General features: G+C 40.2%; 1 protein-coding gene across 4 annotated transcripts in view; it reads left to right on the forward strand.

The window, feature by feature from the left end:
- The first annotated feature begins 319 nt into the window (after positions 1 to 319).
- fermt2 (FERM domain containing kindlin 2) overlaps positions 320 to 26,803 on the forward strand; it is a 33,980-nt gene continuing 7,496 nt past the window's right edge. The window contains exons 1-13 of one of the 4 annotated variants that reach the window (XM_018727623.2): positions 320 to 915; positions 1,958 to 2,118; positions 14,276 to 14,509; positions 18,280 to 18,408; positions 19,869 to 19,901; positions 21,158 to 21,383; positions 21,516 to 21,618; positions 21,901 to 22,008; positions 23,037 to 23,171; positions 23,433 to 23,482; positions 24,094 to 24,218; positions 24,349 to 24,455; positions 26,392 to 26,613. In XM_018727623.2, coding sequence (XP_018583139.1) covers positions 1,962 to 2,118; positions 14,276 to 14,509; positions 18,280 to 18,408; positions 19,869 to 19,901; positions 21,158 to 21,383; positions 21,516 to 21,618; positions 21,901 to 22,008; positions 23,037 to 23,171; positions 23,433 to 23,482; positions 24,094 to 24,218; positions 24,349 to 24,455; positions 26,392 to 26,613 — 1,629 coding nt within the window. In that variant the 5' untranslated portion in view covers positions 320 to 915; positions 1,958 to 1,961. The remainder of the gene's footprint in view (positions 916 to 1,957; positions 2,119 to 14,275; positions 14,510 to 18,279; positions 18,409 to 19,868; positions 19,902 to 21,157; positions 21,384 to 21,515; positions 21,619 to 21,900; positions 22,009 to 23,036; positions 23,172 to 23,432; positions 23,483 to 24,093; positions 24,219 to 24,348; positions 24,456 to 26,391; positions 26,614 to 26,803) is intronic. The other 3 variants (XM_018727625.2, XM_018727626.2, XM_018727627.2) reach the window with 3 other exon arrangements.

Below are 26,803 nucleotides of genomic sequence, written 5' to 3' on the forward strand. Positions count from 1 at the left end.
ACCAAGACACCGCACTTGGACGCAGAAAAAAAAAGCTCAGTCTTAAATCATGACTCGATACAGAAAAATTAATTATTCTGGTTGATTTTTTTTTAAATTATGTAATTGTTTTTGGAAGATCCCCTCGGGAAGGGATTAGTGTGGGGAGATACTGATGTTTCGAAGGTCCAGATTAGCGGCGCCCGTTGAGCGTTCGATACACGAGCACTAAGTGAGCCTGAGGATAGAGACCCCGCACGGGGACCCTGGATCGAAGACCCCGGATGCGGCACCGCGCGCGCGCTGCGCTACTTCCATAAAAGGCACGAGAGCCCCTCAATACGTCCTGCAATCATCTACAGATCGGACCGCTCCGTTTTGTTCCTTACAGTTTTTGACAAAAAAAAAAAGAAAAAAAAAAACGCGTAAGTCTCAGACGCGAATATTAAATGTAGGGGTTAACCACTGACTCACTAATTAAAATTACGCAACGACGACGACGAAGTAGAGTTGACTTGAAAAACACAGAAAATACAAATTTGAAACCCCCACACGACGTGTCACGATTAAAGATCAGTTTTGATAATGGAGGTTAAAGTGGAAGACGTTGCGGGTATATGCTGTGCTGTACGTGTAAATTTGCGAGCGCTGGCCGTTGGAGTGGAAAAGTGGGGTTGGAGGAGTGAGTGACGTTATCTGGTAGGAAGAGAGAGAGAGAGAGGGAGGGAGAGAGAGACGCTGGACTCCATTAGGCTAGCCCCGCCAGCGCCGAGGAAGCACTCCGAGTCCGGGCTGCTCCGCTCCTCCCGCGCCCTTGTCTCTCCACCGCGCACAGCTGTTGCATGCGTTGAAGAGGGACTACTTTTTCCAGAACCAGCCAGGCTCAGGGAAGTACAAGTTGTGTTTTGCGGCGCTTGGATTGTCGCGTTCGTGAAGGTGAGTGGACGTTATGAGTGATTTCGGCGTCGGATCCCCGGGGGACCTTGAGGTGGTCTACGCACTGTGATCGCGGCCGTTGAACGGCGCTCCGCTCGGTTCCGCGCACTCTCCAGCGGCTTTAAAGCACTTTTTACACGTCCGCAGCTCAACGCGCAGTGGGGAATATACAGTTTTACTCCCGAGTGTAGTACTAGGACTGGGTTTTTTTTTTTTTTTTTTTTTGTCTTGTGGAGATCGCTGAAAGTAAGTTCTCGGGCAGATGTGTGCGACTGTGCTTACGTAACATAAGGCTCTTTATACTGGCGGAGGCGCGCTGCCCGTTACCCGCGGCAGCAGGTGACTGACTGACTGACTGAGTGGTTGGTTGGCTGCCTGGCTGCCTGCCTGCCTGCCTGCCTGACCGACCGAGGACGCGCGTCCTGTCCTCCCTCCGCGGCCGCTTTCCTCCCCGTCAGGCCTCCCCTTTTGTTCTTTTTTTTCGGACGCCGTAATTTTCCTCCACCGAGCTCTACTAAAAAGTACAGCTGAAAACGGCCGTGCCTTTCAGACGCGCCGCTAGTTGACGCAACTCGGACAGAGAGAGAAAGCCGCTCGCTGGGGGCAACTTTGCCCTTTTAAACATGATTTGCAGGGCGAGGCGAGGCGTGTTTGGCCCAATCTGGAACGTGTGACCTTTCCGTCCCACGGCGGAGGAGCTCCGTCCTTTCTGCTCTGTTAGCTGAGCTCGGTCTGCGCTCCCTCACCCTCTCCCAGCGCGTTCACGCGAAACAAAGCCGTCCCTTGTTTGCCCCAAGTAGCTCCTTCTTATGCCTTATTTTTCAATTCTCATGATTTTGTGAGGGCCTCAAATAAAGCTCCGGGGCTAGCAGTCGCAGCTCTTCCAGGTGTTTTTCATTCCGTCTCGGGGCGCAGCAGATTTGGTCAGTGCTGCTGCTGGGTGTCTTTTAAGGATCGCGCAGGAATTGGCACTTTTTCCTTGGTGTGTCTTGGTGGGGCACAGCGCTCAGTTACCCTCTTTTTCCATCATCGTGTCTTCCAGAAGGATGGCCCTGGACGGTATTCGGATGCCCGACGGCTGCTACGCCGACGGCACGTGGGAGCTGAAGATGCACGTGACCGACCTGCACAGGGACGTGTCGCTTCGGGTCACGGGGGAGATCCACATCGGAGGGGTCATGCTGAAGCTCGTGGAGAAACTTGGTGAGAAGAAGAAGGCGCTTGCATTGTGCTGCTGGTGAACTTTGAAATCTGATTTGGTGCAGAGACACGTGTGTGTGTGTTTTGGGTTATTTGCCCACCAGTTGACCAAGTAGAGGCTAGAGCTTCTTATTTGATGGTGTCTGTGTGTGTTCTTGCCTCTCGTACCCCTGAAAAAGTACTTACCCAAACTACTTCTGCATTTTCTAATTGTTACCCTTCCGTCAGCTCTGATAGAACCCTCAGCTTTGAATATCCCTAGAATATAGCTGGTAGCGTAGTGCGTAGAACTGCCTCCTGCTTTGGACCCAGTTGCGGGTTCGAATCTCGCCTCCGGCTGTAGTACCCTTGAGCAAGCAAGGTACTTGCCCTAAATTGCTCCGGTAAAATTACCCAGCTTATAAATGGGTAAATAGTGGTAGGTAGATTAATGTCGTAAGTCACTTTTTCTCAAAGCATCAGTTAAATGAATATTTCCATGGCTTGTTGTGCACTGGGTGTTTTTGTACAGTTTCTTTCTGCAGGTTTGGGAAACAGGAAATCCAATTTGCTTCTGTTTTTAGAATGGATAGTGATGGATGACTGCTTTTTTTTTTTTTTTTTTTTTTTTTTTTTTTTTTTTTTTCAACTGAACTTTTGGATATTTTACTGTTGGGTTGTTTTAGTGTTAAGATGAGACGTGATATAGCTGTATCCAATGTGAGCTTTACGAGATTATTTTTGTGCTCGAGTTTATATAAGGGTGCGGATATGATGATTGTTAAATTGAGGGATAAATTGGTACCTCTTCAATTTAATAGAAAAGCTACTCTGAATTGTGGAACAAAATTGCTGTATGACATTGTTTCGTTCCATCTATAAGATCAGAATGCATATCTGACATTTCCAAAATGAGTAACAAGTATTCTTATGCGGAATGTAACATTAGGCATTTGAAGTTTGCTGACCCCTTATCTTACTGTTCTGAATCATACACATTGGCTCCAATTTATGCAAATTCAGCATAGTGTTTATTAAGAAAATAGCTCTATACACAAGGCGGGTGCTTTGCAAATAAGATAAATTTCGTAGTACAATTATACTATTCCAGGATAACTTTGTGTATCCGGCTCTTCACTTTTACAGGACCATCATTTATCTTGAAATACTGGCATTTTCTCCTGTTTTTGATATCCTTCTGCTTGCTCACTTGCCTTCTATCATCTCTGAATAGCTTAGTGATGTCTGAGTGCCTGGTAGAGATTTTTTTTTTTTTTAAAGGCATCATGCTACATGTGTTTCGGGGGAAAAAATGGCACTGCTGCACATACATTAAAACAGTCATGTTTGCAACTTTTGAATGGAGATTCAGCATTTGAATGCCATTCTATTGAATTTGGCTCTCGCTGGGGCCACACGCATGGCCATTTTAGTTAATGGTTAATTTTTGAAGTTCATAAGTTTTAAAAAAAAAAAAAAAAAAAACCAAATATAAGCTCTTTTAATCGGTAGAACTTAAACTACAAACTATTAAGGTAAGCAAGGTCATGTGGCAGTTCCTTACTGGCTGGTTGTGAGTTCAAGGCAATATCAAGCACTCTGTGTTCCTCCAGCACTCACTTTCTGCACAGTTGTTTCCCTGTTTTTCTCAGAACCGTTTTAATATTCATATAATTCTCATCTTTGTTCTCTGTGGCGCTCTGTCCAACTTCGCAACCAGGGTCATAGGCAGTGTCGTGTGGGAGAGTATGAGCAGTCCCCCCAGTCACAAAACATACCCTTTATTCCAGGCTTCATAGCAGAGTGATGATAAAAGCGGGTTGGAATTGTTAGATGTTTTTCTGTAACTGCGCCGCTCCGAAAATGGCTTATCTGGAAATTGTAATCAGTCTAACTTTGTCAGTAAGGTGCGAATGTGCTTACTTCTTTTTACTGCCCACTTCTTATATCCCAGTTTCGCAAATTGCTTGTACATTGAGGGTTGAGATGGCCTCCCTCATACCCGATGCTTCTGGGAGAGGATGTTGACTATGTCCTAGGTGAAAGACCAATCAGTTTCAGGGCAGTCATGCACTCTTTCACTCATATGTCCTCACACCACATGTAATCTGTTCATTGCTTCACCTGAAACATGTCTTTAGATTGGGGGGGGGGGGGGGACTAAAGAACCTGAAAGAAACCCACACAAACACAGAGAACATGCAAATTCCACAGAACCTGAACCAGATTCAAACCCATGACCTGTAGTCCAAGTGCTGTGAAGCTTCAGTGCTACCCACTGTGCCAATGTGCTGCCCTTGACATTCTCCTTGTGTTTATTCTGACCATACTGATTGACCTCCCTTTTGTAAGGTAAAGATATTAGGTGTTGTACATGATGTTAAATTGTACAGTGACACCTGGCACAAGTGAAATAATAAAGCTGGAAACTGCCTATTTCAGTCTGCCAGCAGCTAAATTCAGTAGTTCTACAACCACAGGAATACCTTTTTTTCTTTTTTGTATTTTGGGACATTTTTCAGCAGTTACTGAAAGACCATTTGGAAAGACTTGTTCATTGGTTACAGTTGGCCATTTTGGGTCTGGAAGTTTGTCTGGGATTAGCTTAACTTGCTTGAGTTTTTTTTTTTTTTTTTTTTTTTTTTTTATTTTTTTAACAGGTGCAGCAACACTGGGGTATAGCAGCATTAGAGTATTTAAAACAAAATTCTCCAACATTCTCATGCCTAGCTGATAAAAATTAAACAAATAATGCACAATCTAAGTTTCAAATGCATTGACTTGTGTACAGATTCATTTAAGTGCCTTTGAACATTTCAGAGGAAATATACATATTTTAACAATAAATGGTAAAACAAACAAATGTAACCACGGTGACAGTCTCATTAAAACATGAGAGAAAGAATTAATCTGAAATGCTAAACCATAAACGCAAAAACTGAGCCCCTCCACCCTCTCTGAGAACCTGTTCGCCGGTACAATGTCTACGGGTGTGAGGGTGTACCCCGTTAACACCCTCACTAAGCATCTGTGCCTACACCCCCCACCCCTCTGAAGACTTTGATTGATTAAAATCTAAAGACTGAACATTACATCTATTCATTTAGCTGATGGCTTTCTCCAGAGCATCTTACAACATTAAACTGCTTGCAGTTATTCACCCATTTATACAGCTGGGGAATTTGATTGGAGCGATTTAGGGTAAGTACATTACTCAGGGGTACTCCAGCTGAACGTAGGAGTCAAACTGTGACCTTTGGGGCTAAAGGCAGCAGCTCTTACCAGTATGCTACCAGCTGTAAACTCCTAAAATCAGTGGGGGAAAAAAAATGCAATTTAAAACACGAGAAGAAACCCAAAATTGAAAGAGAAACTGTAATACATTCCCTGAGCTTTAAGTGTTCTGGCAAGCTCCTCAAATTGGTGTCTTTCATGTGATTTCAACTGAAGGGTCGGGATAGAGTTGCAGACAGGAGTCTTTAGAGTTCACTTTTGTTTGCTGTTGCTTTCTTAATGTCTTTGTTAGAGGAACACAGAAATTGGCCCAGAATGCTCCTTGGATGGGCATTTGGATTAGGAATGCAGCCAGTGAGTCAGTAGGCAAAATCACTCAATGGAAATTGGCAGGCAGGCAGTCCCACCTAGGAATGTAGTCTGTCCTGCACAAATCAACAGGAATATTCCCTTCAGTGTTCAGGCAGTCTCATAATCTTCAAATTATTGCAACTGATTTTATATTCCATTTCATCTAGCTTGACCTGGTAGAAATCCAGTTATTGCTTCAGGAGATTTCAAAATTATTCACACGGATCATTTAACTTGGTGAGTTTTGTCTCCACAGCTGCAACAGAGAAGGAGTGTCTCTCTTAATTGTGTTGACATTGTCCAGCTTTGCAAAATTAGCTTCCATGTGGCTCATTTGATCAGGCAGGTCTTTCATGGCACGTGGCTCGCTTCACTAGATAACCTTTGACCATTTCATGCTCTCATCTCCCTAATCCAGATCTCCCTCTGAATGCAAACTTGTACAGCTGGCATTGGAATGGACACCAACAGCCCCAATTCCTTCTTTATTGGAGGGTTGAAATAATAGCTCTGGATTGTGTGCCCTGTGTTGGTCTTCTCTCTGCAGGCTCCATTTTAGACCTTTTCGCTTTCTGAAAACATGTTGGGGGGGGGGGCTAATCCTTACCTTAGAATGAGATGCCATTCTATCAAATGTAATAACTTAAAACTGATATGGAGGAGTTGTGTGTCGTCGGAGTGGTGTCACAATTTAGGTGGCCATTTTGGAAAATGTGACATGGCAGCTTGCTTGAGGTTTTTTGGTTGAAAATAGTTTAAAGGTTCCGGTGCTTGAATATACTCTCTGTCCTGTTTGGGGGGGGGGGCTGTTGTGGAATGGGAAGGGAATTGTGTGGGTGGATCTCGCCAGGACTTGGAGCAACCAGCAGCGCCTGGCAAATGAGTCAGTGTAGGCTACATTTAAGACCTATAGTCCAGTAGCAGTCCACAAGGCTTATTCTTAGTATTTTGTAGCTAAGATAACTTGTGTAGTAATAGACTGTGGTTTTGGTTCTTTGCATTATAATTAATTTTAAGGAGCTCTTGTTGAAATGTTTCGCCAGTGGTCAGTTCAGCATTGCACAAGTATCAGTCAAGTTCCTGTCAGATTGGTACCAAGCTAGTAAAATGGCTTCTTCCTGTGCTTTCCATGATGCTGTGGTATCCCCTTTCATTAGGATATTAAAATACCTCTGCTCTTTGCAGAAGTTTTAATTAGCAGTATAAACTCCCTTAAGCTACGTTTTCGTCTCTTCCCCCCCGCGACAAATTATCCCTCATTGGAGACCTGGGGACTCCAGCGTTATGCATTTCTCTTCAACCATAGTTGATCAGCTGTATTTATAACAGTTAGGATCATAGCCTTTTACCTAACAGTAATGCACCTTTTTGAATAATAGTAATACTCATGTGGTCTGCTGATGCCATGTGTTTTTTGTTTTTTGGCCATCCCTTTTTTCCAATAAGCTTCCCCAGCCCTGCTGCTAGTGATGACTGTATGCTGACTTTCCCATCTGAACCTTTTAGTGGTGCAGTTTAATGGATTAAAATGTGAAATGCCAAGGAAGCACTTTATTGATTACGCTTCATTTCCTCTGTAACTACTGGAGAGCTTCAAGATTTCAGCTTAATGATCGAAAACTCCAATTGGTCTTCTCATCCCAGTAATTTATGTTCCTTTTTTCTCTTCCTGGAAGACCGTCTTTGGTATGAGGGCTCAGGCTTTAAAGAACACATACTTCCAAAGTATGTTTGTCTATTTAAAATGTATAGCATGCTATTAACATTTAATACAAAAAAATTTTGGTATTTAATTCATCTAGAAGTTGCTCACAGAATGTCACATGTTTATAAAAAAAATTACCATTCATTTGGGAATTTTTCTCCTGTATTGTTGTGAAACCACTGGAGACTATATTTGGACTATATTGTGTAGATGATAATCCTGGAAAGCTCAGTTTTATTTCCAGTGAAAAAGAAATGATAGACAAACCTGGAAATACATGTGAATTTTGCTGTCAGTCTTAGACTTGTAAACCTAAATGTGACGTGTATAGTTGTACCAATAAGGGCTGTTATAACTATTGCTCTCTACAGGTATCCCCTATTATATAGACATAATTCTCCTGAAAACAGTCTGTATTATAAAGAGTCTGTAAACTGGGAGGTCGTCTTACTTTTTTTTTTAAACTCGGGGGGGGGGGATGGTGTGTTCCTGGACTTCTACCGTTATGTCCAAGTATTTCCACAAACACCCCCCACCCACTTAAAAAGTCTCAGGAAAAAGTGATAAAAAGATTAGGATGATAAAATAATCAAGGAAATTTCTGCCAAAAAATATTTTTCTGAACTACTATACAGTAAATATACGTAAACATATGAAAGACATACAGTATTTACATTTACTCATTTAGTAGATGCTTTTCTCCAAAACAATGTACATGGGGTTGCTACAGTGAAGTGTATCACATCAACAGAGGCAGATATTTGGATGCAGACATGTGATTCTTGAGTACAGTCAATTGGTCACATACCACCACTATACATTTTAGCACTTTTTTTTTTTTCCTTTTTTTAACTCCTTGATTTAAATAAAGGCTCAGATGGTCATTTGGATAACACTGTCAAGTTCATATGTTTGTAACTTTCTTAAACTTGTACTACATTTTGTCCTGAGATGAATGTTGGGACAGAAACGGAAGACAACAAGTTTGAGAAGTTTTAAAAGTTGTGTATTGGTGTATGCTAGTCTTGGGATATGGCATCCATTAGTGAATACATGTTTTGTCTTAATTTAGAGCCGCACATTTTTATCATGGTGCTTTAACACCTGATGGAATAGACAGGGTATAAGGATATACATGGCAATATGAGTGTTTTGCATCTGAATTAAACTTACCTCACATCTGGTTTTACAGTTAATAAATGGAGAATGTAAAGCTTTTTTCTTGAAAAAAAAAAAAAAAAATTGCAGTTAAATGAATTTCTTGATGTCTGATTTTGATAATGAAAGGAGTGGCAAGTGATCCTGATGGCTAAGGTTAGTGTGTTTTATGCAGATCAGATCCTCTCGATTCAGCAGATCCCCTCTGTTAATATGGCTGCAAATTTAACGGGCCTGCTTGGGGGTCTTGGTATGCCATGTGACGCGGGATGCAGATAGAATTCCATAAAAGTCTTCTGTGGAGCAGGAAATGACTTCCAGGGATTGGCATGTACTCTGGATGCTGTCGTCATCCCAGCATTTTCTGTTGCTTGCTCCAAGTCGGTTTTTTTTTTTTTTTTAAGCTTAACCTTTTCCTTGATGGACTTCCATATTTTATAAAAGTAGCTTAGAAGTGTTGTTTCTAAGGTGCGGACTAAAGCTAGTCGTGGACTAAATTAACCTATTATTTGGTAGTTGTCTTTAGCCCTAGAAAGGATTTTGTTGTTTGGTGTCTGGAAAACCAGCACTGTAGTTGTACATGTCTAAATAGTGTGCGGTTGAAAGGTTTGATGTTTACGAAAAGGTTCTTTTAATATTTCCGTGTAGTTTGTGCTGAAATTTTTTAGAAGTTGAAATCTTGTTATGGAAGCGGGTGCTCATGGCCTGCAGGTCCTGTGCCAGCTGTGCTGTGGTGAAAGGAAGATGGTCTGCTGCAGACAATGGAGTGGGGGGAGATTAGCTAGGAAACACGTATGATTTAAGGCCGGATGTGAGGCTTCCTGGTTCCCCCCCCCTTCTCTGAAAGTTGGGATGTGACTTCATGTAACAAATCCCAGATTTTTTTTTCTTTTTTTTTTTTTTTTTTTAAAAATTTACTAAGGTGACAAGTTAGTAGATTTTATGTATTCAGGATTTTTTTTGTAAAAAGGTACTTCATTTTTATTTGTTTCTCCAGTTTGTGCAGCTGTCACTGCCTGAACATTCTAGTCCAATATAATCAGGTTATTAGAAAGCCAGTATATTGTAAGATTTATAGATAACTGTAATGATCATGATGGGATAGAAACAAAGTGAGTAAATTGAATGATGTAAATGCTTGACTTTAATACACATACTTACATGTTTGTGCGTAAGAAATGTTGTACTTTACGCTAAGCTGTGACCATACAGTATGCAATGGGCCCCTTGGTTCTAGTAAGCTTTAATCTTGCATTCAGGAAGTTGTTAGAGTAAGTAGGAGCCCTACCCAGGCCAGTCCTTTCCTGTTGCAGTGTTAAGATTCTGCTGGGATTTTATTTATTTTTTTTTCTCTTCTGTATTGCTGCCCATGATTACTAGCATAGATTCCACCCTTTAACATAATAATGACCATTTTTGATATATAATGGTGAAAACTAGGACATTACCAATGTGAAACCTGATACAATTGATAATCACACATTTTTCTGAACCGCTTCTCCCATATGGGGTCGTGGGGAACCGGAGCCTACTCGGCAACACAGGGCGTAAGGCCGGAGGGGGAGGGGACACACCCAGGACAGGACAGGACGCCAGTCCGTCGCAAGGCACCCCAAGCGGGAGTCGAACCCCAGACCCACTGGAGAGCAGGACCCGGTCCAACCCACTGCGCCACCGCGCCCCTATTGATAAAAAAAATCAACGAAATCAAACTTTCTCTTGAATGCTGTAGGCAAGTAGATGGATGTTTTTGCTGTTACTGACTGTGGGCTGGACATTAAGTAGATCAGCAATTACCCTTTTGCGTCAGTGATTGATCTTCAAGATACTTTTATTAAAGGTTTTTAAAATTTTACAACTGCCTTCAGTGTTTTGTACCCCCCTCACACTCAAAGGCATAAACTGAAGTGCTGAAACGTACTCGGTTTTAGATGCGTGTTATGTCTTCTGGGCTTTGTAATATTGCGTCTTTTGAAAGCTGTTTAGTTTCCATGATTGCACTTTAAATCAAAAAATGTATCTTTTTAATCTTCAGGAGTTCTGTTATATTCTGGATTTTGTAAACGATTTACAGCAATTCCCCCCCCCCCCCCAATGTACCGTTTGAGGTAATTTGAAATGTGTTGTAAAATTTGTGTAACTAAAGATTTTCTGTTGCTAAACTTTGCAAAAGTGTGCATCAGTGTATTATGTTTACATAACTGTGTAGAAATAGTTAATACCACATGAATAAAATTCCTTGCTTTAAAGTACACCCACTGGTCAAAAAATTTTTGATTTGTTACTTATAAACACCACTAGGCAAACTCCTGTTGTGAGGGGATTGTTACCATTGTTTGTGTCGGAATATACTAGGTTCACAGACTAAAATGTTACCTAGAATAAAATCTTGTATGTATGACTATCATAGTGTCTTTCATAATACTTATAAGAAAAATCTCTGCCCCTTTTTTTTTTTTTTTAGTGTTTATTCATATGGTATCAGGGGCAGCTTATCCAATGCAGATTCACTGAGATCTACAGGCTAGATCTCCAAAAGCCCCCTCCCCATATTTTAAACATGTTTAAATGTTAGTTGAAGGAGGCTTCCTTTGTTAGGAGAAACCCTTTACTAACAATGGAGGGAGGCAGTATCATTTTGACATTGTGTTGATGAGATAATTGACTTGTGCGTTAACCTGTTCCAGGACAGCTTGAGGTAAGTGCGGTGTTTGTGAAGTACAGTATTGTTAAAAGATACTGTAGGGAGTTTGAGATGCAAACGCAAAGTCCCTTACCTTTTTTTTTTTTTTTTTTGAAGATGGCGTTTTAATGTTTTTATCAAGCTGTCCTTGTATACCAGTTTGCATGATAATGTGCAAACTTCACTGCCCATTGAGTAACTTCTGAAAACTACTGATCGAAATAAAACAATATGAACTGACTTTCTTATTGCTTTCCTAATTTTTTGTGATTTCTTCCATCATTGAAGTTTTGCACTAGTATACAAGGTACCTTGGAAGCTACTCAGCAACTGTTTGACTAGGAATGAATTGTTTAACTCTTTTTCACCTGCAAAAATGCTATCAAACTGAACAATAACTCTATGTATATAAAGTATGTCTGTTTTCATGAGCCTGTAGCAGTTTTTGTTGTACTGGATACTGTTATGTTGGCAGAGTTTAGACTTCAATATAGAGTATAGTTTTCCATTGTGATTTAAATCATTGTATTGGATTTCATACACCTATTAGCATCAGGTCAAATGTATCATCCTAAGGAGTTTTGTACTGGTCCGGTAATGAGACTTTCGCAAGGTTTACCGACTGAATCATTGGTACTGGACACTGTTGCACTGGCCATTGAGAACCTGAGAGAACAGTACTACTTAATGTTTTCTGTGACATCTATAGAATATCCTGTAGAATGTTCTTTGTAAATCCCACAGAACAGAAATAAACAGCTATAGCTTCTACTGTGGGGTAAATAGACCCCTGTAATAGGGTGTATGCTTTATATACCCTCTCTGTCCACTCTTCTCAAGGACATTGGGTCTGCACTCAGTGTGCCCAATTACTTAGCCACAGACTAATTTATATTCAGCATTACATCACCCCTTAACAGGCTGTATTTTTAGCTGTGAGAAGCCATTTGACCCTCAAAGATTGAATTACTGGCCTCTATTGAAGGCATTTGATGTATGGTTTCTGGACCAGCCTCTTCCAGGACAACGGTGTGATGTCAGTGCAGTGCGTAGGGATGGAAGTCTGTCATGCTCCATCAGGGCAGGCGCGCTGTGGCTGCGGCAGGCGAACGGGCTTCTCCGACATGGTGACAAAATGAAACTATGAGCTCTGCGGTCCGTGAATGATGGGCATGTTAAATGGTTCCGTTCCCTCCAAAACCCAACTGCACATTACAGCTAAAGTAAACCCTGCAAATGAAAATAACCCATTTACTGTGTCCAGGTCACATCAGAAACAATTATTGCCTAATATGTAGTGTACAGTATTAAAATGACCCTGTGTTTTGTCTTGTTGCTTCCATTGTGCGGACTGTCATGAATTCAGAGAGAGCCTCAGGTTGTTTTCTCGTTTTGAGTTATTTTGTAAAGAATGTGTGAAAATGAAATGACGTTTACATTACGTTATATTTTTTCATTGAGCAGGCACTTTTCTCCAAAAACTTTGTTCTGAACACACAAGATGGTTCTGGAGTGGTGGAGAGTCCATGGCTGTAGATTCCTCAGGCTGTCTTTGCGAGATGTTGTGTGCCTAGTTATTGGATTTCCTCAACTGCGTACGTAGTAAATTTGCATTATAAAGGAAATGTCCCAACAGTTTTCCTGCTACTCGCCCTTATGTTCCTCAGGTTATACTGACATTTTGTAGAATGTAGTTGTCGATGGTCTTGTGATGTTTTAGATGAGTAACAGGTTAGTTGTGCCTTGTTCTAAACATACATAATGCAATTAAAATATGGTAAATACTCGGTTTTGTTCAGTCCACCGTCTTATTTGAAAATATAAATGCCATTTTTCTCTTGTACTTCACTAAGTGCACTTTTATTTTGTGAACTCTGGGTCAGTGCTCCCTGAGCGTTCAGTTTGACCGTTTCAGTCTTAACGGTTAACCAGTTACAGAAATTGTCCCCAGTGAGAGTCAAGTCTGGCATGCTTGAATGAGTCCTCGGAGTCCTGACCTAATACAGCTGGGAAGTGTTATGGAACAATATTTTATGTTTTTAGGCAGCACGAATCTGTGTTTGGGGAAACAGTATTTAAGAGAATTGTGGATACAACACAGCTGAGGTATGCTGTAAGAAAACGCCGCATTCGAAGACCAGCAGTTCTGTGCATTAATTTTATTTTTGAATGGTCGTCCTTTAACGTCGCATCTGTTAACACATAAATCTTTCTTTTTTTTTTTTTTTTAGCAGCACTGCATTTGAAAAGGCACTCAACTCAAATGCGCTTTAAGATATCTTTGTAGACGCGAGAGAACGTCAGCGTCCAGTAGAAAAAAATGAGTCGTGCGGCGAAGTTATTTGTGTGTGCCGAAGCTGGTCAGAGAGGAAACGGGACACTGCGGTGGGGACTGCCATTTGGCTGGATGCGTGCCTGAGCAGTGACCTCACTTCCGCAAGAGACATCCCCTACTTGTGTATTCCTGTCCTCTCTCTCTGCTTATAATAAGCTAAAATTTTTTTTTTTTTTCTTCTTCCCCCCAGAATAGGTTCTGGTCCATCACAATCCTGCCCTGGAGTAGTATTTACTGCCAGTGGATAGATTACATGGATGTAAAATTTTATTTTATATTTAATGCGATTGTAATGTTATATAAGGAAACAAGGCCACATCTTGTTGAATAACTCCACCCACCTTTGTTTGTGTTTATCTTCCCTAGAAGAGAATGCATTTGCTGACAGTTGTTGTTCCAGTGTTTTATTAAAAAAAAAAAAAAAAAAAAAACTGGTGTATGTGAACTGGCTGCTGATCAGTCCTACTGCATGGCCTTAATAAAGCACAACTGCCTCAGTAAGCTCACTCCCCAGGGAACGATGTTTGGTGCTTCGCACGTCAGTTTACATTCAGCTGGCTTAATTGCTGAAAACGCAGCCCCTGAAAGTTAAAGAAATAATGATGGACCAATTTTTGCCCATTATTTATTAAAGGGTTTAAGGTTTAATATTTGGGTTACATAATTTTTTAGAATTATGTTTCACGGCTGTGTAACTGCTGTGTTCCCTGTACAGATGTGAAGAAGGATTGGTCTGATCACGCTCTGTGGTGGGAGAAGAAGAAGACATGGCTTCTGAAGACTCACTGGACACTTGACAAATATGGGATACAGGCAGACGCGAGGTTGCTGTTCACCCCCCAGCACAAGCTTCTTCGCCTGCAGTTGCCCAATATGAAGCACATGAAAGTCAAGGTCAATTTCTCAGACCGAGTTTTCAAAGCCGTGTCTGACATCTGCAAAACCTTCAGTAAGTACTCCTACCTTAAAATCTTTGACCTCAACTATATTTTTTCCATATTTGAAATATTTGGACTTCAGTCCTTTCCTCAACACCCTGTTTGTGACTTGGAAACTTAAACACTGACCGGAAGTGTTCATCGCAGATTAAGCCTTTATTGTCTTTGTAATGGTATGTCGGAGTCTTTGATATTGCTTTTTGTGTTGGTCTTATGGCTTCAAAGCTCTAGGAATGGAGACTTATTCAATGAAATATTGAACATACAGGCTACTAACAAATTAATTTGTTTGCTTAAACTGTACATTTTAATTCTAAATATAATTAGAATGACTCTAAAATAGCTACCTAGGAGGTACCATTGCTGCTCTGTGTGTGTGTGTGTGTGTGTGTGTGTGTGTGTGTGTGTGCGCGCGCGCGCTGGTCTCAGTCCTTTTTTAAAACTACTGCTTCCATGTTATGATGGAAATATACCACAGTCACTATTGCAGAATGCCTTATTTATATTTATTCATTTAGCTGACACTTTTCTCCAAAGTGGCTTGCAATGTTCAGCTACTTACAATTATTTACCCATTTATACAGCTGGGTAATTTTACTGGAGCAATTTCGAGTAACTACCTTTCTCAAGGGTACTACAGCGGGAGATCGAACCTGTGATCTCTGGATCCAAAGGCAGCAGCTCTAACCACTACACTAACAGCTGTATTTAATCCTGAAACGGAAAGTAAGAGTATGTCCTGTATATGCTCTTTATTGAAACGTACATTTTGACGAGTTACGCTCAGTACCTGTTAGTATGTACTTGCGGCTCTTTGTTAGTTTTGACTGCCACCAGAGCCTTTTTCCTTTGGGCGTTTGCTTCTCAAACCTCTGTATTTGGGTGTTTTTAAAATAGGAGAGAGTACAGTTCAAATTATTTTCCATTCTCTCAACCTTTTTTTTTCTCTTCTGCACAGAGTATTTTTAACGTGATGAATAAAAATGTCCGTATACCTTCATGTTCAAGACACAAAATTGTGTCTTGGTCTTAGTCACAGTGACTGAGGGGAGGTCATGAGGTGTTAGTTCAAGAGATGTCTTGGCATTCTTAGTGTAATTTCATTTTTGCATAATTAGAAAGGGCAAAGACTACATATTAACTTGACAATCACACTCATACAGTTGAAGTGGTGACCTTTATCTCCACTAAAAATAAAATATTTTGAAAATATTGGTGACTACCAAAGAATTTCCTGCAGTCCCCCTCCTTTGTGATTTTGGAAATAGAATTGGGAGACAGTTTTCCTTTCTTGTCCATTTGGCTTCAGCTCCAGACAGGATTCTGAATCCTCTTGGCAGCTGAATTGTTCTTTTTCCCCTTTTCATTGCCTGGAAAGACTTGATCCCCCCCCACCCCTTCCCTAGGAGATGCCATTTCTCCAGCCATATTGAATTATTTGGTCATGCAGTAGCTGCTTCCTGTTATAGAGGAGGTCTTGAAATTTCTCCTCCTGCAGTGACACACTGTTCTGTTCTCGATGCATTGAAATAAGGGGGGCCGGTAGTTTGTCTGGCACATCTGAAATCCATTCAAAATTAACTTTTTGCACTCACCTTAAATGGACCACACAGTTTTGAAATTTTTGCTAATATTTATGTGCAGCAGTTATGTTGCAGTTATCCTTTGTATTTGGGTCAATATTTGGTTTTGCTCATACTATGGCTTGATATTCATAAAATATTAAAATAATTGGTTTCTTGTAGAGGACAGTAATAGGATGAAATGAATGATTATTATATAAACAGTCACATTTAAATAGTTTACTTCCCTTCTTGATAAGCAATTTAAAACCTTTGTAGTTTCTCTGTGTCAAACAAAACTAGAATGTTTAAGAATAATCACAGTTGGATAGTTGCAATTTTGGCTCTTAAACTGAAACATTGCATAGGTAGGCAGATAACTGGAGAGTTTGTGGTTTGGTTTGGAAGAGTAAACATGTTTAGGTTGCTTCAAGTTGCTTGTGTGTGACTTGCAAGTTTTAGTTTTGTTTTTAACAATTTTTTTTTTTTTTTTGTCCCCTCCAATCTCCCTTATTCAAGGTTGAATAGAGTTTTGACAATTGACCTTCTGCTTAAAATAATTTTTGTTTACGCTGCTACCACATGTCTGCTACCCCTGATGTGTATGAATTCTGTATATACATGGATTGTCTGGCACAGTACAGGTGCATCCTAGAAGAAGTGAACAATGACTGATCTGTAATTCCATTTTAATATAAAATTAATTTTGCTGGCTTCAGCGTTGTTTACAGTTTGTGTCTGGTTTCTGTGTATATGAGCAATAGAAGGGCCAACTCAGCAAGTATGTGAGATGAATTGGTCACCTTTTTTGGAAGTTAAACAGCTTTACTTATACTGTTTAAGCACTTATACTTCTTATGTATACTAGAGTTATCTGAGACTTTTTCAGAACCAAACCCTGATAAATTTTTGTGTTAATAAGTGAAATGAGGTTAAAACTGCCCCCCTCCCCCCAAAGAGATGAGTTCAGAGAAAGTAAACTTGAAGGGATTTTTTTTTCCCCCCCTTTCAGTGCCGCTTAATGAATTCATGAGCACACAAATAAGACAGATCTTACCTGGGAAAGCATTATCTTGATGTCTAAATGCTTTTTATGTAAAGTGATGGTCAATGCTGATGTTACAGTTTCCCAGGAAACCTAGCTTTCAATACTTTCTTAGTTAAGCTGCATCTACCAGAACTGCCAGTGCCATTTTCCCATTAGCCTCTCTAATGGCAGTAGCAGACTACATCAGGACTGTTCCTGCCTTTTATCTGTCCTGCATTCTGTGTCTCCGTTTAATGTGATTGATTGAACAGTGCTTTGTCTCTCGTCCTCACACCACTTAGATGTCACCAGATGGGGGAAGGACTGCTTGCTGTTTGGAGACCTTAGACACCAAGAGTACATAACATGTTGGCTGTTAATTTTCTCCAGCGTGTTCATGCAGTGAACTAAAGTGAACTCATGGTTTTGGAAGGGTGAGGCAGGAGCACTGGAACAGTTTCATGCTGTGGAGGCGTCTCATTGGGCTCCTCCCAGGCTGTTTGCTCCCTTTTCCAGCCCCTCATGGCCCTCCTCGTAGGTCTGCTGCGTGCCCCTGCTGTGCACAGCAAGGCTTTGCAAGGGGCTTGGCTTGTATTGCTCTATATGGGAAGAGTGGTTGTGCTCCAGTGCAATGAACAGAGGGAGTGGGAGGGCTACCATCTGGTAGTCCTTAAAACCCCTGGAATGCTTTTGCTTTAGTAACACAAACTAAACAAGCAGCTTTTGCCAAGCCAAGAAGTCCAGCCTCTTTTCCTTACTCATTTTCTCTGACTTGTGCACTTTTCTGTCATGGAAAAAATGAAGGAGTTGGAGTTGTCTTGAATGATATTGATGAAAAAGGAGACTAAATGGTGTGGGTGTTGACAGTACATGTAATAAGAATTTTAAACTATTCTTCTTATTAGTCAAGAGAAAAGACTGAGAATTTTTGATTTAGATTTTCTTCCAGAGCATACAGCTGCTTGGTTCCACCCCTTTTCATGCTTTCTGATTGTTGTTGGTGAGCAGTATTCTGAGGTCTCCCTTCTGACAATGAGCTCTGTAAAACGCATCCTTTATATTTCACCAAATCACTAGATGTGACACCACACAATACCACACTTTAAACATGGACAAAGAAAAAGTCCATGCTGTATTGGCCACTTCTCCGGGTTTAGGATTTTAATTTTAACATGGTGACTCATCGTTCCAGATATCCGCCACCCTGAGGAGCTCTCTCTCCTACGTAAGCCACGGGACTCCAAGAAAAAGAAGAAAAAGCTTGAGGAAACTGAAGAAGAGGCTCTAGAGTTGGAAGGACCGCTGCTTACTCCTGGATCAGGTACTGTTGTGCAAAGTGACCTGGATCCCCTCTCTGCAGCCCGTAACTTGTGCCCTGGGCACTCTTTCAGACAAATACAAGGCTGATTTGCCATGAAATTTTTTGTTCTCCAAGAATATAGTTGAGTAGTCAGATAAAGTTCATATATGAAATGTAAAAATGTGTTTTGCACTTGTGCAATATTTCAGTGCATTGCGTACTGTTTGGCTGAGGGGAGTGAATGATCTGGATTCCTCACATATCTGGTCAATGCTGCCATTTTAAGCTGAACCAGATGGAGATCCGCCTTACTCGTCTACAATGAAGTAAACAGACCGGAGAAGCATACCAGCTTCATATCACAGCTGCCGTCGTTGCAAATTCATCATGAATGGGGCTTATTGTCCCTCACCAGCCCTACCCCTCCTTCTCAGACTAGGCGTCCCACAGGCAAGGGCGTCCTGTGGATCTGACTGCTACTTGGGGGGGTGACTAGGGCCAAAGGTACTGTTCAAGTGATTGGTCCAGCTTGTTTGTTCGTTCCTTTTTTCACTTATTGGTGATTTTTCATGAGGGGATTATAGTTAGGGTGTTTGAGATGGCGTGAAAAGCAAGTTGTACTGTGGGGGGGGGGGACTGTTACAATAGCAAATTCTGTTGTTTCCAAAGGCTTTATCATTAAATAAACTTCAGCTTTTTGTGCTCATACTCTTAAAACTGTCCAAGGGGACAAAACTTTTTTTTTTTTTTGGGGGAATTATGCTTTTAAAAAGTTCCAATTAGTTGTTTTAGTAAATGTATGCAATTAATTCTTATGATTAAGAATCTAAATTTTGTCATCTTGGGTCATGGAAGATGAGTGGAGTTAATGTTGAGAGCCAATGATGGAAAGTTTGCTTGTGATGGGATGCTAGGAATGCTGGTGCAAAGAACGAGGTTCTTCTTTGACGTTCCTGTCTTACCCTGTCCTGGGAGCAATCTTCTCTTAATGAACCAAAGTTCTGCAGTAATCTGGATATGAGAAAGTTATTTTGGGGAAATCCATTTCACTTGGTAAAAATGAATGCCCACAGCATTGCATACTAGACTCATTCATCAAAGTTTAGGTATCTTAGAGTTGGGAGTCTCATGTAGGCCAGTGCAGATGTAACTGGAAGGACTGCTGTAGTTTTTTCTCATTCTGTTTTTGTGATATTAAGAGACTGCCAGTTCAGGTGTAGAGAGTCTTAAAGTTTTGGCTACACTATGTGTGACTATTTTATGGGACAAACCATAGCATTTCAGTATCGTGTTGTCAAGGTTTTTTGTGCGCTCCATACCGGTGGAAGCATGGCGTTTTTACCCACCAGCCCATTACTACGGTGGGAGTTTACTTGACACTTTCTCCTACCCATCTATCCTTCAGACTTTTGTCTTTGGATTTCTTTAATCTGTCCCCTTGTTTTTCCTTTTCCCTGCTTTCCTTTTCTTCATTGCTCTAGGCTCTGAGGTTATTTACATCGGACCTGTCAAAGGTAAGGTATCCTGTTGAGCTGCATTTCCCACAACTTTTCAGCTTTTCTAACTGGAAATGAAGAGTGGATAACCTTTTATATGGTTTGTATTTAAGCTTGCTCCGTTTGAAAGCTATATTCACAATCAATGCATTTGTGTTGCTGACATCTGCTCACTTTAACTGCAGGGACTGTAAGGTCCAATTCCAGATGACACAACGCCAACAGGATTATGGCCTTATTCTCAGTCTGCCCTTTTGTAACTGTTTCTTATTTCTTTGCCCTGAGTAATGCACATGTTCTCCTTGAGTGTAGGAGTAGATCTGTTTAACATGCATAATCTGACTGTTAAGGTTATGTAGGGGAGAAATTAGTGTGTTCAGTCTAATATGGGATGTTTCGTGCAGCACAGTAGTCTGGTGTCAGTAAGTTTTCTGTCCGCTGTGTTTGGACAAGCATTGGAGAGAAATATTTTCAAGGTAATTTAAAAAAAAAAAATATATATATATATATATATATATATATATATATATGAAAATAGGATAGTGTAAACAGGAGGCCTTTTTAACTGGGACTGCAGCTTATCAGTTTTGCTAGATATTTGGGATTCCTCTGACAACATTTGGGAGTGGGGACCTTTAGTTGACCTCCCTCTGTGTTTAGAAGAGCACAAGAGACCTCCTCCCTAAGCCCTAAGGGTTTGGATTCTACTTTGCCCATTCTTCTCATGACCTTTCCTTGGACCACTTCCTTTCCCTCCAGACCCACTGCTTTAACATCACTGCAGTATAGATTTGCCTGGCTTTTGTGTACGGTATTGATAAACACTGCTTCTTAGACCTGAGGTGGTTGTGATGTTGTTTAGGCTGTCACAGATGCCTTTTTCCTTTTGTATCATTAGTGTGTAATAGCCTTATATGAATGCCAAGCAGACAAATTTTGCAAGTACTGCTTTTTAAAGTAACACAAATTTCTGATTACATAAGAAAAGATTGGGAGCAATCAGTAAAACCATTTTTCCTTCAAATTAAGTGCAAGCAGCAAAAAATGCTAGCTTTTGAAAATGCTCTGTGCCACTGTGCATACACTGCCACTGCTGAGTATTTGCTGTGTGCGCTCTGGAAATTGAGTGTAAATTGAGCAGTTTGCATCTCCATGTTGGCACATTCAGAACTGGCAGCTGTTGATCACAGGCTGAAAGCAATTTGTGTGAATATCAGATTTTGCTATTTTTTTGTCAATGTTTTTCGTTGAAATACTTTTTTTTCTTTTTTAAGGGAGCATCTACTCAAGTCCTGGACTCTATAGCAAGACCATGACACCTACCTATGACTCTCGAGATGGAAGTCCACTGTCTCCTACTTCAGCTTGGTTTGGGGACAGTCCTCTATCTGAGGGCAATCCAAGCATCCTGGCAGTCAGTCAACCAATATCTTCACCTGATATCTTAGTTAAGCTGTACAAACCTCAGAGTTTTCTGGACAAAGCCAAGATTAATCAGGGGTGAGTTTTAGGGATTTTCAGAATTAGTATAGGTGATGTTATAGTGTATACTGAATTTTCTAAAAGTTTGTAAATCTGAATTTTTCTTGTCTTTGAAGAATTGGAACGGTTGTCTGTTCCTTGTGTCTTAAGGTGGCTGGACTCATCAAGATCTCTGATGGAACAAGATGTCAAAGAGAATGATGTGCTTCTCCTACGATTCAAGTACCACAGTTTCTTTGATCTCAATCCCAAGGTAAATTTGTCATTTTAGTTTTTTTCTAGCACTACAGGGCATTGTTTTGCCCATTAATGTGATATGCATGTTTTCCATGCTCACTAGCTGTAGTTTAAAATCTCATACTCAACTACTTCTGTGATTTGAATTTTATGTTGTTTTTATGTTGTCATGCTTTTCTAAAGGTATTTTCCCCATGATTTGTAATACATTAAGCACAGCCAAAGAGCTGTGTTCCTGAGTTCTATGATTTCTGTGGGAGATATTCGTTATGTTTATGGGACTTTCAACTTTGTACAGTATGATGCCATTCGAGTGAATCAGCTCTACGAACAAGCTAAGTGGGCCATTCTGCTGGAGGAAATTGAGTGCACTGAAGAGGAGATGATGATGTTTGCTGCCCTGCAGGTAAGAAGGTGTACTGCCTTACACAGGATTTTAGGGAAATGTGGTGGTTTTAAGGTCTGTTTATCCCTCTACTATGTGTTTGAAAGGTTGGTCTGTAAAAGGTGGGTTTTCTACATATTGTGTATTTAGTTGGTAAAAATGCATAGATATCTTTAACTTAAAGCTCAGTGCTCAAACTTTGAATTGATATATCTGGATTCAGTGTTTACTGGTTGGACCTTTTTCACCAAGACCCCTGGAGTCCAGTTCTGAATGCCAGGTAACAGAGGTGACAAAGGGGGTGTGAAGTAGGTTTTGATGTGATGTGAGCCCCCTTGGCTTTTGGCAGATGTCTATTTCAGACCCTCATAAAGCTGAGTGACGAGACCCAGGGGCGCCTGCTGCCCTCTTGGTAAATATAGCATCCTGGGGAATTGGGTTAGGCTAGACCACCCAGTTATCTGTCAACAGCAGCACTCATTTATGAGTCATTTTGTAAGACTTTGTAAATCAGGTGTTTGTCAATACCGGTTCGACCAGAGTGCTTTCTTTACTACCAAGCCTCTACTTTAACTTTTTTTTTTTTTCTCCCCCCCCCCCGACTGGTTTCAGATGGATGTTGAGTAAACATTTTGTGAATGACCCTGTGTCCAACTATAGCACTGATGTTGCAGAGCAGTAAATGTGTCCATCCAGTTGTCCGGCTTATTGTGAAAGGGGTCTTAAGAATTGTGCTCTCTTAAAGATAGTTGGTGAATGGGGGGGGGCGGGTGTGTGTGTTGCTTTCTGACTACATATTTGCCGAAATACATCCCTCTTCTCTATGCAGGTGTTGATTTATTCTTTAAGCTCTTGCATTGTCTCATTAATTTGTCAACAGGTTTGTATTTTATGTTTTAGTCATATGCTTTAGTGGTGGTCAGAATCATGAGGATAGTGTAAGTTGCAAGTTTGAGCTTTTTGGGAAATATTAACTTCAATGTTTTTCTACTTTCTATGAAAAATATCTGTATGAAAATGTACCTTTTTTTATTTCTCCCCACAAACAGTACCACATCAACAAGCTGTCCATCATGTCATCAGACAATCACATGAACAACAGTGAGAAGGAAGTGGATGAAGTAGATGCGGCCTTGTCTGACTTGGAAATCACACTGGAGGGAGGAAAGACATCCAATACACTGGTACTAATGTCTAAAATGTTTTATAGTACATTGATCCTTGTAAGTGTTTGCTATACTTGGTTTAATGCATGCTTTGAATGATGCAATACACTTAATCTAAATCCTAGTCAAAAATAAGCAAATTTTCACTGTAGAAAAATTCTCCATCTTTTCCAGAGTTGAATGCATTTGACTAACATTTATCTATGAACAGGATATTTGTCTTGTGCAATACTTTTCATTTTCTTTGCTTAGATGATTGTAATACTTATTTCCTTTTAGGGGGACATCACATCCATACCTGAACTTGCAGATTATATAAAAGTGTTCAAGTAAGTTGAAATGAGTTTGTTCAAGCCAGCTCTTTTTATCCAAAATGACTTGGATCTATATTAAAACCACCTTCTTTCTAACTGAAGAGAACAATTGGGTCCCCTCCAGGGACTTGTACTGCCAAGGATACATAAGTTCTATTACCTTAATTACATCAACAACTTGCTGAATTTTCTGCCTGTATTTCAATGACCAAATAGAATTTCTCTGATAATTGGAGTGTAAACTGCTGGTCTAAATAGGAGCTAAATTTAGATGTTGTATTTCACCCTGGATTGAAGGGAAATGTAGTTCCAGTTTCTTTATTATTGTGAGGCTGGCAAGGTAGGTTTTTTTTTTTTTTATAAAGATTCTCGTAAAATAGTAGTTGTCCTCGGAAGCTATTTTAGGGGCATTCCTTTAATAGAAGCAGTTTTAAATTTATTTATTTTTTTCTTAAAACTAAATGTGTCCATTTTTTTGCTTTTATTTCACTGGGTGTGTGCTGATGTCCTGACTCGGGTTCTAGTACCCTCAATTGGCAGGAAAGACAACAGTTCCCACTTTTAGCACTTTTGCTTACATTGCAACAAGTGTCAGCATTTGACTTATGTTTACACTTCATTTTCAGACCAAAGAAACTGACACTTAAGGGCTATAAGCAATACTGGTGCACGTTCAAGGATATCACAATCTCCTGCTACAAGAGCCGGGAAGAAGCTCATGGAACCCCAGCTCACCAGATGAACCTGCGAGGCAAGAGCATTCCTGACACTTTTGTTTACTTATTTCTGTTTGCTGTAAAGACAATGGGCTGAATAGTCTTATTTATCTATTTTGTTTGGAAAGAGCGGTTCTTCTAACTTCCTCCAGTTTCCTTTTGTAGGATGCGAGGTGACACCAGATGTGAACATTTCGGGTCAGAAATTCAACATCAAGTTGCTAATCCCTGTGGCGGATGGCATGAATGAGATCTGGTTGCGATGTGACACTGTAAGTACAGATCTTATGCAGCAGCTCTAAGACTTTTTTTCCCTGATACTATATTTGTTTCCTTTTATATGAGTACAATTCTTGCTAGAGAACCAACTTTCTCTTGCATAGTTACACAGTTCTACTAAAAAGTAGAACTCACTCCATTTTTGTTAACCGCTTTTGTCATGGTCAGGGTCAAGGGTGGTCTGGAGCCTATTGCAAAATCATTGTGCGCAAAGCTGAGGAGCTGCATGCTGGACAGGAGGACAGTCCATTGCAGTGTGTTTCTTCCTTCTAAAAGTATATGAAATTGACGCAAAACTGAGTTGCTAAATTTAATTCTGGAATAACAAATTAATGTACAGGCAGTCCCCAGGTTACAAGCAAGTTTCATTCCTTAGTCTGTCTTTAAGTCGAATTTGTATGCAAGTCAGAAAAGTTTGGTACAGTTTGTATCTAACGTCAGTCAAATGTTTGTCTTAGTGTATATAGTGTACCTTTCCATGCATAAAAAAAACATTAAAGAAACATATGCGAAAACATCTAACAATACAGTAAAAATATTGATAAATGTAACTACAGTATTTATAGGCATAGAAAGAGATGATGAATGTCACTACAGTATTTATAATGGAGAGAGAAAAATTAAACCCAAATACAGTAACACACGCGACACTTAACAGTATTGTGGTTCAACTGAAAAGAACAAAGTCTTTGTCCTACATTGGGTCCATGAGCTGATGGAACTTCTGTAGATGCACAATGTTTTGATGCGTGTCACAAACTAGCGCTCGTTTGTTATTACGGACTGTTGTATGTAACTCGAATTTTTAATATAATAGGTTTTACTGGGGTTGGTTCGTAACTACAGGCGGTACGTAACTCGGACGTTCATAACCCGGGGATTGCCTGTATACCTTTTTGTATGGCCACAGAAAAGACTGCTCAGTGGTTAAGGGGGAATTTGGTGGTATTGGAACGATCTGTCAGCTTAAATTCAGGCATGGAGTTTAAAGAAATCTGGAGATTCCTCATAGGTGTATATAGTTGGGAAAACACTGAAATATTACTGTAAGAATATTTGTGTGGGTTAAGGAGAAATGAGGAATTTGTGGGTAACACTGGTTTGTTTACTGAAGCCCATATACTCAATTTAACCTAATGCCTGAATTTCTTACCCTGTAGACAATATCTGCAAAACAATTCCAGTATTAAGACCAAGGAACTGCAAGTCTTCCGTTTTTATCTTTTTTTTTTTTTTTTTTTTTTTTTTTTTTTTGTGGTTCTTTGAAGATTGAGTTTTTCTGTTATTGCTAAAGGCCAAAATACCTTATCACCACATCACTGTCATATGGGGGGGAAAAAGGTGTGTCCTGCTGGAAAAAGTCTTTTAATTTTCTGAATATTTTTTAGCAAAAATAATTAATTGAATTTCTAAATAAGGTTTAAAATGAAAGTCTGTACAATTTCAAATTGAAGGCTGACAATGGCAGAAATTGATGTATTGGGTTATCTCTAAGATATATGTAGAGTTCTAGGTTTGGCAGATGCTGTTGAGTGACTCATCTGGAAGTATTTAAGGGTTTTTTTTTTTTTTTTGTGGTATTGGAGTCTGCATAGTGTTCTGCAGAGATGTACTGAAGTTTCTGAACAAGGTGAACCAACTGAAATGGGCAGAATCTTGTACATTTGTCTTCAAGATAAAAATAATAAATGAGTAAAGGATGTGTGGGGAATGAAATGGAATCATGGAAGGATTGTAAATTAGTGTTTTTAACGCCTCCACGTTTTCTGTTGTGTAATTCTGTAAATAACTGATAAATGGAGTATGAATGTGGAATGAAAGTAAATGCATCTAATATGTCTTTTGGAATAATGCAGTATATGTACTTTTTTTTTTTTTTGTGTGTGTGTGTGTGTGTGTGTGTGTGTGTGTGTGTGTGTGTGTGTGTAGGAGAAGCAGTATGCCCACTGGATGGCCGCTTGCCGCCTAGCCTCCAAAGGGAAAACTATGGCAGACAGTTCTTACAACCTAGAGGTGCAGAACATCCTGTCTTTCCTCAAGATGCAGCACATGAACCCTGATCCCCAGTTCATTGCTGAACCTATCAACACTGATGTGAATCCAGAGTGCCTGGTATCTCCAAGATATCTCAAAAAGTACAAAAACAAACAGGTAAGAATAAAGGATAGGAGTATGGTGTTTAAGGTGCGGAGAATCTTTAAATTTTGTAGTTTCAAGGTGAAAGGATTCATTATGTAAAATGTGGTTTATCAATTTAACTGCATACGTGTACCGTCCTAACCTAGAACCTGTAGTTGCACAGTAACTGATCTGTGCATGTATGCTAAAAACAGCAGCCTAC

This window comes from Scleropages formosus, chromosome 15 (genome assembly GCF_900964775.1).
Source record: "Scleropages formosus chromosome 15, fSclFor1.1, whole genome shotgun sequence".
Classification (NCBI taxonomy): Eukaryota; Metazoa; Chordata; class Actinopteri; order Osteoglossiformes; family Osteoglossidae; genus Scleropages; species Scleropages formosus.